Source organism: Salvia splendens, chromosome 12, assembly GCF_004379255.2.
Source record: "Salvia splendens isolate huo1 chromosome 12, SspV2, whole genome shotgun sequence".
Classification (NCBI taxonomy): domain Eukaryota; kingdom Viridiplantae; phylum Streptophyta; class Magnoliopsida; order Lamiales; family Lamiaceae; genus Salvia; species Salvia splendens.
In genome coordinates, this window is record NC_056043.1 from 5,845,201 (window position 1) to 5,858,240 (window position 13,040).

A 13,040-nucleotide genomic window follows, 5' to 3' on the forward strand; every position below is an offset into this window, starting at 1 on the left:
TAGTGGCCAATCTTGTTTAAACTATCTTAAATTACTTAAATATAGTCAGCAAATTTTGACTCGTCGACTTCGTGGCTACTGTGCCCAAACATCAAATTTTTATACTCCCTCCGTCCCGCACTACTCGCACTTATTTCCTTTTTGGGCGTCTCAAGTTACTTGCACTCTTTCCATTTCTAGTAAAAAATTTCACCTACAGCCGTCATTTTTGACTTTCCTATACACTCATTCCTTAATCTCCGAGCCGAAAAGGAAATGAGCGAGTAGCTCGGGACGGAGGGAGTATTAATTAAAGAAAGGAGCATTTTCTAGAACAAAAAATATATATATATAGAGGATTGTGTATATATAATCTTTTAAGGATAAAAATCATTGACTTTTCTAGCTGAAATGTCTTTCGACTCTTTCCCAACCACACATTTTTACTTTCGTAGTTTCATTTATTGTTCGAAGGAATCATTAAGAGCATCGGTAACGCTACGGGCCGGGTCGCAAATCGCGAGTCCCGGCCAGTCCCACGCGTTAAATGGGAGAGAGTCACGGCCCGGGTCGGTCCCGGGGCCGCATTCCCAGCCTGGTGACCGTCCCGCGGCCTCCTCGGCCGCGCGTTAAATGGTGCGGGATGTGACGCAACGCGACTCCGCCCACGGTTATTTCGTGTTCGGGCCGGGCCGCAACGGAATTTTTATTTATTTATTAAATTTGAAATTTTTTTTATAAACACTACTCCATCCATCCATTTTCATACACATTCCACTTCATTTCAACTTCAAATCTCTTCCTAGAATTCGAAAAAATGTTTCCTCGTCAAAGATTATTCGAATTTCAAATGTCCCGGTTGTTAGCAGAGGCGGTACCGGCAATCCAAGAAGAAATCAACAACGAAGTAGAACGCTACCAAGCTGCTATTCAAGCTTGGAACGAACAACAAATCCGGGTACCACGTACTCGGATGTATATTCACTGAGACCGTGAACAAGCTGCCTTGCGGCTTTTCACGGATTATTTCTCTAGAGATCCGCGATGGAGTGATAAGATGTTCTGTCGCCGGTTCCGGATGCGGAGGCCTTTGTTCCTACGCATTGTCAACGCAGTTGTAGCTTGTGACACGTATTTCTGCCAAACCACCGATGCTGTGGGCCGACAAAGTATATCGACGTTGCAGAAATGCACGTCTGCCATTCGCCAACTCGCTTACGGAACTACATCAGATATGTTCGATGAGTATCTCCATGTAAGCGAGCCTACTGGACGGGAGTGCCTAGCTAGATTATGTCGGGCAGTCGTCGAAGCATTCAAGGGTACATACTTGAGAAAGCCAACGACCGACGACGTTAGGAAGCTGGTCGACATGCACAAGCCGACCCACGGCTTCCCTGGGATGCTTGGAAGCATCGACCGTATGCACTGGCAGTTGAAGAATTGTCCAACTGCTTGGAGAGGACAATACACTAGCGGGCACAAGGGCACACATCCCACGATTGTGTTGGAGGCCGTTGCCGACAAACGATTGTGGACCTGGCATGCCTACTTTGGTGTCGCGGGGTCCAACAACGACCTCAATGTGTTGAATGAGTCTCCATTGTTCAACGACTTGTGTGTCGGGAGAGCGCCGAACGTAGAGTTCACAGCCAACCACCGTCGGTATAGTATGGGGTACTATCTGGCAGACGGGATCTACCCTCGATGGCCAGTGTTCGTGAAAACTATCACATGTCTGACAACGGATCGGAGGGCATTGTTTGCCCAAAGGCAAGAGGCGGCTCGGAAAGATGTCGAGCATGCATTCGGAGTCCTCCAAGCACGGTGGGCTATCGTGAAGGGAGCGGCCCGTGGTTGGCCGCGGTCACTAGTCGCCGACATCATGTATGCATGTATCATAATGCATAACATGATCGTTGAGGACGAGGAAGATAATGTCACTTTGTGGAGCGACGATCCGCTCGCCAGCACCGGGAGTGGCTACGTTGTCACCAACCCGCCCGTGCAGGGCCTTCCTCCCGACATCCGCAATGTCATGGCCCGGTCAGCTGCGATGCGCCAAGAGGAACAACACACTCGCCTCCAAGCCGATCTAATCGAAGAGATTTGGACTCGCACCAACGTTTTTCAGCATTGACGTTGTGTTTTTTATCGTTTTTATTTTGTATTTTAAAATTTCTTTGTTGTAATTTCCAATCTTCGATCGAAATTAACTTTTTCGTGTTATAAATTTCCGGCGTTTTTTATTTTACGTTTAAAATAGGTTGAAGTTGTGAATAATGTCATTTATTAGTTGCGGCCCGGGGTTGTGGCCTGCAGGGTTAGAGCAGTTGGGGTCTGGGCCGCAACTGTAGAGGAATAATGACGGGGAGGGGACTTGGGGCCTGAAACCGGGCCGGGGTTATTGATGCCCTTATATTTACCCTAAGAGCATCCACAATGGGACGGATGTCCCGGCGGACATTCCGACGGACTTCCCAAAAACACCTCATGCCATGTCATAAGGACATCTCACTGCACTGCCACGTCATAAGAACATTCTACTACACAATGACGGACATCCCGACGGACATCCACAAAAAAACAATAAAAAAATCGGGACGTCCGTCGTGTCAACGCAATGGCGGACGTCCCGAAAAGCCGCGAAACTCCGGTGTCCGCAGCGGACGTCCGTATCCGTATGCATGCTGCCTTACGGCGGACGTCCGGCACGCCGGTCCGACGTCCGTCGGGACATCATGCTCTAATAAGAAAAAGTTTACTCAAATTTATAGGTTTCACACACCTTTTAATTGAAATGAGCATAATTGAAATGAGCAGTTACATTTGACATTTTGCAATTAATACTTCCCCCATTTTCAACAATGAAACTATATTTGTGTGATTATATCAGACTGAACTTTGATGAAAGATTTGAAATGCTTAAGTTGAAAAATATAAATAAATTATTTAAAAGATTGTGTTACGATTGCAATGACACAATATGTTTGGTTATTAAATATTGAGGAACGCAGTATATCAATATAAGAATTTGATTTGTTGATAAAAAAAATTGAGCATCTTTATTAGTGACTAGTATTATATTTAATCTTAGATTTTTATAGAATTAAGAAAATAATGGATATATAAATAAATGGAAAATTTATTTTATTTTTGTCAATTTGCTCATGCTTATACTAAGTTACAGGAGTATTACTTTTAATTTAATCGAGCTGGTTATTGGGGAACCAGAAGAATCCCTTCAAATTCATATGTTAGATTTTAAAAACTAGAGAAACATAAACACTAGTACTCCACATGAATGCAAGAGAAAGGTACAATATATAGCTTATGTGCAGCGGCGGATCCAGGGTGGGAGGGGTCGTCTGCCTCTTCCATGCGACCAATTTTCTATTTTCCGGACATAAAATTTTCATGTTTGCCTTTCTGTTTGTGTTCAACCTCGCTCCAAAGACAAAGAAATAACCATTGTCTATATTAGTATCACTTTTGATTGATGCAGATTTTCTACTATATAACTTGGTGTAAAGAATGAGTTTATCAAAATTTTAAATTCAAATATAAAACCGCATGATGCATAATAACCAGCTGTGTTGTGGTATACAAGTGAGAAAAGTAGGCATAATGTAGAGATCCTAATGCATTTTATGAGATGCATTTCCTTCTACTATTTCATAGCTTAACTAATCTCATTCCACTAACTTCATCCATAATTTCATTCCTTAAATCATTATATTTGTTCCCTCTTTTTTAAATATATAAACTTTTAAGAAAGTATAAGTTTTATTGTATACTACTTGCTAAATTTCAGTTTTATCCATCAAGATGATTTTATACTACTTTGTTCTTTTTCTCAAATTTCAGTTTTATCCATCAAGATGATTTTACTATAATAAACTTTTCTATTTTTTGAAAGTATATTATTATTATTATTATTTTATCTTTTGACAGTGTCATTTTTGAATATCCTATTAGCTGAAGAAGAAAATACATTTCATTTATCCAATGAAACACATCATCTTCATCCTAACTCATCGAATTTACCACTAGGGTTTAGTTTATCCTGATTCAATGTCGATACCGGACAACTCTTCAAATTCCGACTCAGAATCGGAAATCGAGAACATTCCAGCTCACGATTCGAATTTCTCGCCCGATTCCCTGACTACCGCTAATCCGTCGACTCCTCCTCTCGTCTGCCTTTTCCGATTCGCCGGTGACTCCGCCGCCGGTGCTGTAATGGGCTCCATTTTTGGTTATGGTAATCATCTACTCATCTTTTCCATCAAGTTGCCTTATTCCTACACATTGTTTAGCACAATTGCGTTTGTTGAGAGTGTGTGATGCTGCTCTGACTGCGTTTCATTGCGATTTAGAAGCGAACATAACATTTAACATTCAATACAGAATTGGCTTTTGTGGGTTCAATTTATGTGCGAGTAGTGTTTAACTGATTTTCAATTTCTGTTGGCTTTGTTATATGTGATGATCATATATATGTACCTCTAGATAGTGAATCCTTTACAATTTAGTCTTCATGTTTTAGGGTCCGGATTGATTAAGAAGAAGGGTTTAAAGGGATCATTTGCAGAAGCTGGATCTTCTGCCAAGGTGTGTATAATCTAATTCATATGGATTATTCTTTGACATTGCGCGCGAAGATGGACTTTCTGATTCTTTCTTGTCATAGACATTTGCAGTTCTATCCGGAGTACACGGTTTGGTCGCCTGCATTGTAAAGAGATTGCGAGGAAAAGATGATGGTAAGTCGGTTCGTTGTGTAGAGATGTTGGCTGGCCGAAACTCCATATGTTTTATGGTAACATGATCTTTCTCTACAGTCATAAATGCAGGGGTTGCTGGTTGTTGCACAGGCCTTGCACTAAGCTTCCCAGGTATTCTAACCCACATTTCTCCATCCTACTTCTCTAGGTTCAATGTTTTATATTGCATCACAACACTCCCTCCTTCACATCCGTAACTGTCAAGAAAAATTAAGGTCCTTTTAGCGTGTGCTTGTACACAGTTGGTTTGTGTAAAAAAAATCAATAGTTGAATGCACTTCCTTAGTTAGCTATTCTCATACGTTTTTCTTCGGTTCACCTTACACCTAATGTTTGTTGCTCTTGGTAAAAATATATATCTCATACGTCTGAGATTTTTGGTTGTTGATCCATGGTTGTGCAAATGGTTTCCACCTTGTTTGTTCTTTGCCCCCGGGAAGTAAAAACTGCACATGGGAAGCATTCGTGAGTCGTTGTTAACTCATTTTGGTGTTTATTTGTGCAGGTGCACCGCAAGCTCTACTTCAAAGCTGCCTCACATTTGGGGCGTTCTCATTCATAATCGAAGGTCTCAACAAGCAGCAAGCCGCCCTGGCTCAGCCATTTTCCACAAGGGTCAACCGGCAGCGTGATGGCATACTTCCTCCGTTGGCATTACCCCTGCCAAATGAACTGAAGGAGTCATTTGCATCATTTTGCCGGTCTATAAGAAAATGAGACGCAATGGCTAACTTCGTAAAGTTAAATCGCTATCCTGAACTTTGGAACTAAATTGTTCTTTGTAGCAGAGCTAAATTTAAGGCTTCCTTTTATTTTTGCGATTAATAAATTTACATATACACTATCCAATCTAAAGAAATTCAACAAACGGAATCTGATCCGAACTTAAAATGATAATTTACGTGGCAATAGAGGATGAAGCAGATGCCTCGTCTCAAATAATGACAATCTTGTTCTTTATTTCCAATGAAGGCCTTATTTTAGCAAAGCTGGTGCTATATATGTAAAGACTAAACCATCATGTCATGAAAGAGAGAACACGAGGCAAAGCGGGAACCGTCTCTTAGCATCGCTTACAGCTTAGAAGAACCCGATAACTACTTCCTCCAGACAGCATATCTGTTACCACTAGTTGCTAGTGTCCATTCTTTTCCACAAGGAGACCATGATCCATCTCCAATCTTCATGGCTATCTTATCCCCGATATTTGCAGCGTAGAGATTTGGCCGTGCTTCTAGGATTGTTATTGGTGACCGACTGGTTATTCCTTGATTTCTCCTAATACCAATCTGCAAAGTTACGTGAGATTAGAATGTCACAAAATGCTAGACCTGTGGAAATTAATGTTAGATAGCATACCAGCTTCACAATCTGGTCGTGGTATGAACTACCCCAGTCATAAAAATGATCGTAGAATACAGAAGGTATCCCTGGATGTGTGAGTATGTACACATAACCCTGTGTAATATACCAACTATTAAAACATAACAAGCTTTCCCAAAACAAAAAATGAACTCAGTTTCAATATGGAGAAATGCTGGAGCAATTTCCATCATGATAAAAAAATCCAAATATCATGCATATGGAAGTAAACTCTATACAATCCCATATAGTTTGTGCATTGTTCAAACAAATTGAGTATCGACACAAAAATCTAAATAGCCATGACGTAGTTCTGTTATGTAGTGCTAGAAGTCAGTGAAGGAAATATAAACATTAGAAAAATTGTGTTCGAATAATGATGTCCATGTCCATGTCCCAAGTAAAATCACTTAATTTATCAAAATAAACTTCATAGGCAGGTCTAGTGACATGCCATCATTCCTTTTTTAAAATTGCTTTTGAACCAGTTATGAAGTTTATGGCAATTTATTGAATGCTTTGATTGATAGCAGATGTTAGCTAGAAGATGTTAAAAGGAAATATGAACTAGTATGAAAACGAATAATACTTGTACGGATAAAAGAAAACAAACAAAAGATTATTATGGATATAGATAAACTAATTCAGATAAATTATGAAGAGTACCTCCATAATATGATTCGATGGAAATGGCCAATGTGCCTGACAAACAACAATTGCCGCAGAGTAAGAAAAGTTGACTAATGATAATGTAATATCTGCTTGAATGAAGGGGTGTGTGTGTGTTAATGTGATTACTTTGGCAAGGTTGTATCACTGTAAAGTTTGTGTTACAGCCAAATCGTCTATATCACTAAAGAAGGGAAGTTTGAGGGAATCGTGTAGGTGAAGCTCCGGTAGATAGGTGTAAAACGAATAATGGCAGCAACATTTTCAGGCATCAAGAGATGTTTCTAACAGAGCATCTCCTAAAAGTTTTCTTACGGCTTTCTCACACTTCATTGGTAAGAACAATTATTACCTGAGTCGAACCAGTGTCATGATTATCTAGAAATGTGACAGCCCTTGAAGGCCACCATCCCATGACACCTGGAGGCTTCCCTTTAGGATCACGCAAGCGCCAGAGTTCTCCTTTAACAGCTTGCTAAACGCAATACAATAACACATAATTTAGAAAGATGAAAAACCTCTGAAGTGATCAATTGAGTGTCAGTCGCACAGTGCAAACAGTTAAAGTCATAATTTGGCTGCTAATGAGAAAGGAAAAAGAGTCTTTATGAATTTTAACGAGTAATAAATGTATTACCTGCAGAATCCCCTTTGTTGTGAAGTCAAATGCAGCTGATTGTTGTCCTGTGCTATCAATCCAGTTGATAATTCTTTGCCTGTGGCTATCTGCAAAAGAGTTGAGGTAGAGAAAATGAAAGGCCTTCAAGATCAACAAACAAGTATAACAATTATGAAAGAAATACTGATGAAAAAGTAGCAAGAAACTAATAACTGGCAAACTCCAACAATCAAACTTAAGTTTCTAGAGAAAAAAGAGAAGGAAATGGAGCTCTGCATTAGCAAATTCACGAAAATGTAATTCTCTAGAGAACTCATAAGTATTTATGAAGAAACCTCATACCTTGATTGTACTCCAAATATGTCCCTTTGTAGTTGCAAGAATCCCAATATTCCCCAACAGAAAAGATCGGCTTTGCACCCTCAATGTATTCTTTCACGTATTTTGGAGAATAACTAGACAGGTGAACAAAAAGATGAACTGAAAAGGACTGGCATAATATATATGGTGTGAAGTTCGTGAAAACCTGAATGTAGTGCATACCCTCTAGCGAAATCGAAGCGAAAATCCTGGAACCCAACACTATTCCTTAACCATCGTAGCCAGTCTTTAATGTCTTTCCTTACAAAGTCTTGTGTATGATCAATATTTGGGACCCCGTTAAAGTTATCCCCTGTACTTTTGTTCCCCTAATGGTTGATCAACGCAGTGAATGTTAGTATGTTAGAGAATTACCAATCATTAACATGAAATAACATAGACATCATCATACAATTCTATCACATTTAACCATAGCTTTCAGGTTAAAAAGAACTTTTGTAATTTCACACTAAGATATTAATGAATGATGTCTCGCTAACTTACAAAAACTAAGTGGTCAAGTATCAGCTAGTTAGTTATCCAGCTGTCTACAAGAATCAGCATACCGACTATGCCCCACAGACCAACATTTCTCAAGTAATTGGATTGAGCACTAAATATTAGTAAGAAGTTGTTGCAATACTCAGAAGGCTTATGGAAAACTCAACCTTACTTCAGGGTTCAAAGTAGAACTAGTAAAGCTTGTTAGCTAAGCATTGTAATCACCTTTCCTCCAGTGCAGCAAGTAACAGCTCGTTCATCCCATGATAATGGGATTCCATCATAGCGGTTGTACATTCCACCATGCCCTTGAGTGGTCCCAACTCGATGATTTATAACTATATCAGCCATTGCTCTAACTTTGTGTGTTTTCATCTTGTTCAGTAAAGCTTTGAGCAGGTTCTCAGAACCATATGAAGAGTTAAGGGAATAAAGGTTCTGGGGAAGATAACCTGCCGGCCAGGAGAACAATTTTGGCATAATGAATAAAACAGCTTAGTCAAATGCATAAAACTAAATCATCAATTTCCATATCAACCTTCTTGTGCAAATGAATGAGTTGGTGGTGGCAACCAAGCTGATGTAAAACCAGATTTTGCTATATCAGGAATCTTTTGCTCTAAGTTCCTCCACCAATCATGTTTATGAGACTCCCAATTAAAGGCCTGCAAAGCAAATAATCACCATATAGGTTTTTGAAAAGACCTAAATAGACTGGGGAATCCCTGACTTAGCATATCACTCTCAAAGGGTAAGTCAGTTTTTTCTTTTATAAATAGTTATGGTAACACATAAAAGGAGCTTACTAGCTCAACTAGGGATTCCCTAACACATCATTATCAAAGTGTAGAAAAGTTATTTCTTTTATCAATGGTTATGTAACACATTCAAGGAGGTTACTAGCTCAACTCAACACACACTTCTCTGGCCCCAAAGCAACAATCATCTTTGATAAGCTCAAATTTGAACAAAATACAAAAAGATAAACCAGTCTACTAAGTTGAACATTGATAATTATCAATTGATTCATATTTTAAATTGGAACATCTTTATTTTGTCCATTATTCTAATTACTTTTTATGTATTCATTCCACTGTGTTCATGAAACAGTCAACTGTTCAACTATCACCAAAGAAACAATACTTCCAGGATGGAGGTCATATATATTCTGTCTGAGTGGAGCCTCTTCCTACGATTTAAAACATAAATAAACTAAATTTTGTTTTGACAAAATTGAGTCACCAACTCACCTGAAGAAGAATTTCTTTCCCATTGCGTATTGCTTCACCTGCATATCGACATAAACAATTAAGCCAGTGCTTTCAGATGTATTCAACCAAAAATCTTATAGAATAATCATAAGCTACTAAAGCAGTATAAATACTAACATTCATGTACTGCCAACTTCTAAGATCATTATCAGCAGGAATGATCCAATTGCTAAGTATTAGGATATAATATAACGTGTTCTAGGTTAGGCTTGTCAAAATTTTAAATATTATAAAAAGTAGTCGAAGTTATTTCCTGCATCGGAAGGCAAGTTCAAACCCGCGAAAGGTGGAACTACGAAAACGTCTGTTATGGTCTCAGTACTTTAACCCTTAGAGACTAGCAAAACTATCTAGTATAAAACTTTCTTTAAAGGTTGAAAATAAAAATAAAAAAAATCAATCAAGCTAGTTTTTTTCATAAAAAAGTTATCAAATGTTACTATAAGCATATCAGTAACCATGTTTTTAGTTACTACAAGAATATCATGTTAAAGGCTGGCAACTTAAAGCTATGGCAACAATAAGAAATGCATATGCCGAAAACATGGTTAAGGGAAGCTTAGTGACATCTAAATAGTGATTCTGGTCAACTAGATTCATACTCCTTTATTGATAGGTTAGCATAGAAATAATCACTACATTCCTTTTTAAAAAAGCATACCTGGTTCAGTTTGCCCATTACTTTGGTCCGATTCCTGCAGTCGGAGAAGAGATTATATCAGTGATCTTATTATGCTGCATATATGCGAATTTTATCACTCAGTGTAACAGATTCGCACATCCAAATTTATGATGTTCTGTACTTTGGCACCAAAGTCGGCAAGAAAACAGCTATAACAACGAATACTAATTAAAAAAAGCGGGCACCTACATTTCCCATTTTATATCAGCAAGAACTTGCAAGCCAGACGGCGCTGATCAAAATGAAGCCCCTGCATCCACCATGAGTATTACAGTCAGTACAAGTATCATTAAAAAAAAAACCAATAAATCAAGAAACTGACTTAATAGCACAGAAATTGAATAATCAAACATCTCCTAGGATTTCGAAGCTGAGAAACGAAGCAGGATTTGGGGGTGAACCAGTCAAACTTTCATTATCATATGAAAAGCACCAAACCTCATCTGCTAAAAAGTGAATAACTGATTGCAGATAGGTTTAGAAAGTTTTATACTCGATGTATGCGGCAGATTATGAGTTGTTCATCGTACCAAAGCAAATTGCCTAAGACCAGAAATGGGAAACTCAAAAGTCAAAACAGTATGCATAGTAATGGAGAGTCTTTTTATCCTACTACTCCGTAATTGGCTGACAACTAAAGCCACAATAGCACGTTAATGCAGTAATACATAGTCAATTATGATATTGTAAACAGGTAGTGACCGATCAAAAAGCATAATTGCGAGAGAACTCACGGCGAATCTGCAGGCACTTGAACAAACCGATCGCAGCGCGAAGCAAAGGCGTTGATGTTCAGCCCCTATATATTGGTGGAGAAGGGATAAAAGTAGATGAAGTGGAATCCTGGAACAATTTCCAGCCATGAATGAGGTGAAAATGGAATCGCAAAAGTTGGAATTTAGGGTGAATATGAGAAGGAACAAACTTGATCAGCTCAAAATTGAACGTCTCTTAGCAAAGTAGAGCACAGAATCGGGGCTTTTAGAAAGCGGTTGGGCTTTTCTCGAGAATCGATTCGATTCGACGTCGTTTTCTGTAAAAGATGTTCAGATTCCTCTGTTTTCAACCGTCAATTGATTGCGCGGTATGCGGTTGGTGCACCGAGTTGTGTGCCCCAGCACCACAGGATATAATTAAGAGTCATGTGACTACTTTTATTGGATTTGGATCATAACAAAGTCCTACTCCAAGTGTTCCCCAATAATTATCCATTTGTTCTAACAATAATTATCCATTTGTTCTAACACGAGTTTTAAAAAATGTAAAATAAAGTGAGTTGAAATTAGTATAATATAAATTTCACTTTAGTTAAAAAAAATAGCCTAATGCATTTGGCAATACATGTCTTACTACATAATTATAAAATAACAGGTTTAAGCCCTTCATGACTCATGGCCATTAAATTTAAATTCATTTATGATTCATTCATCCAAAAAAAATTAAATAAAATAATAAGTGGATCCCATTATAAATTGTTACTACTACTATTTTGTACTAGTACAACCGTAGTAAAAAATGTATCACTAAATGTTTAGGTGATCTAAATATATTTATATATGTAAATGGAATTAGTGTATAGTACTTTTGAATAATTAGTATATTTATTTTGTAAATTGTATTATAACTAAAAATATTGATAAATTGATATGTCGGTTGACCAATACGGAAATAAAAAAACAGCCGATAATCTCTATAATAAATAATTAGTGGTTTGGTTAATGTATTTTGGAAAATAAAAACCACGTACTTTTAACACCTCAACTCATGGAAAATAAAAACCACGTACTTACTATGATCCAATCTCTGCGACTCGGTATCTGAAGGCGCTGGTTAGGATGGACCAGCTGTGATATCCTAACTTCCGTTTCCGACGTAGAGATGTGGGTTGATCCAGCTTCTTTGGTGGCTGGTTTTGATAATTTTTCGTTTCTCCCCGTATATATATAGTCAGTTTTTTTCACTTGATAGTACGGAGGATCTCGACTTGTGGGATCTCTACTTGGCTTCTTCATGTTCTTGTTTAGATCCTAGTCACTTTTGGGCTAAGATCATGTTGTTAGAACATTTTATCTTGATATTATTTACGGGTTGGAGGTCGGCCTAAACCTCCCGCCCACAAAGGGCGTTCTTGATTTAAAAAAAAACACCGCAACTCATGGAAAAGCACTCACTCTAGTCAATATCATTATTCATGGATTTCATACATAATTAGAGTATAATTTTTTTTATTCTTTCTTGTGTAAAATTAAATGCGAAGTTGATCATAAAATCATGAGTGCTGCGGAGAATACAATGTTCTATTAGTAAAGTTATCATTAAATACAATGTTCTATATGTATTCAAAGGAATTGAATTGCAGATTTGAAATCTCCGCTTCAAATAGATGAATTGTATCTATTTATCTAATTAAATTCAAGATTAATGTTCAATTTCATTACAAAGATTGCTACTCGAATAATGAGTAATGTGGAGAATATGAACTAATTGAGAAAAAATGTAGACTAATTTGGTGGTTTCTTTTTGTTCTGACACCTTGATCTTTCATTGCTGATTTGCTGTTATCAACATGTTGTTTAAAGGCAGGAGTAGGTAGTTTACATGTAGTATTTTGATAAAAACAAATTTATTTGTAAGATTCACTTTTAATTAAATTATTTTGTAAATGATATCGGCATATAAATTCACAAATTGAAATCTAAAAATTAAATGAAGAACCACATATTTATTAAATCATAATTATAAATAAATTGAATTTATTTTAGAGAATATTCTTATTCTTTGTTAACGTAATTTTAGCATCAAAATAAAAA

The 13,040-nt window shown here is 37.7% G+C and overlaps 2 protein-coding genes and 1 long non-coding RNA gene across 4 annotated transcripts; 1 reads left to right on the forward strand and 2 right to left on the reverse strand.

The window, feature by feature from the left end:
• Positions 1-3,770: 3,770 nt before the first annotated feature.
• LOC121758563 (chloroplastic import inner membrane translocase subunit TIM22-2-like) lies at positions 3,771-5,625 on the forward strand. Its single transcript, XM_042153952.1, has 5 exons — positions 3,771-4,243; positions 4,529-4,593; positions 4,673-4,745; positions 4,824-4,877; positions 5,272-5,625. Exons 1-5 carry the CDS (start codon positions 4,054-4,056, stop codon positions 5,481-5,483), a joined length of 594 nt encoding a protein of 197 aa, XP_042009886.1. The 5' UTR covers positions 3,771-4,053; the 3' UTR covers positions 5,484-5,625.
• On the reverse strand, positions 4,930-5,278 carry LOC121758564. 2 transcript variants are annotated; one of them, XR_006041508.1, is made up of 2 exons: positions 5,086-5,278; positions 4,930-4,963 (listed from the first exon to the last, which is right to left on the reverse strand). It is a non-coding gene; the product is annotated as an uncharacterized LOC121758564 (long non-coding RNA). The 2 variants fall into 2 exon arrangements; XR_006041507.1 differs by having other exon boundaries at positions 5,069-5,278.
• On the reverse strand, positions 5,558-11,132 carry LOC121758561 (probable alpha-amylase 2). The gene is made up of 13 exons (XM_042153951.1): positions 10,965-11,132; positions 10,420-10,480; positions 10,210-10,243; positions 9,528-9,565; positions 8,816-8,942; positions 8,503-8,729; positions 7,960-8,105; positions 7,759-7,871; positions 7,435-7,523; positions 7,150-7,272; positions 6,795-6,830; positions 6,126-6,224; positions 5,558-6,055 (listed from the first exon to the last, which is right to left on the reverse strand). The coding sequence occupies exons 2-13, from the start codon at positions 10,426-10,428 to the stop codon at positions 5,864-5,866; spliced, it is 1,233 nt and encodes a 410-aa protein (XP_042009885.1). The 5' UTR covers positions 10,429-10,480; positions 10,965-11,132; the 3' UTR covers positions 5,558-5,863.
• Positions 11,133-13,040: the final 1,908 nt, after the last annotated feature.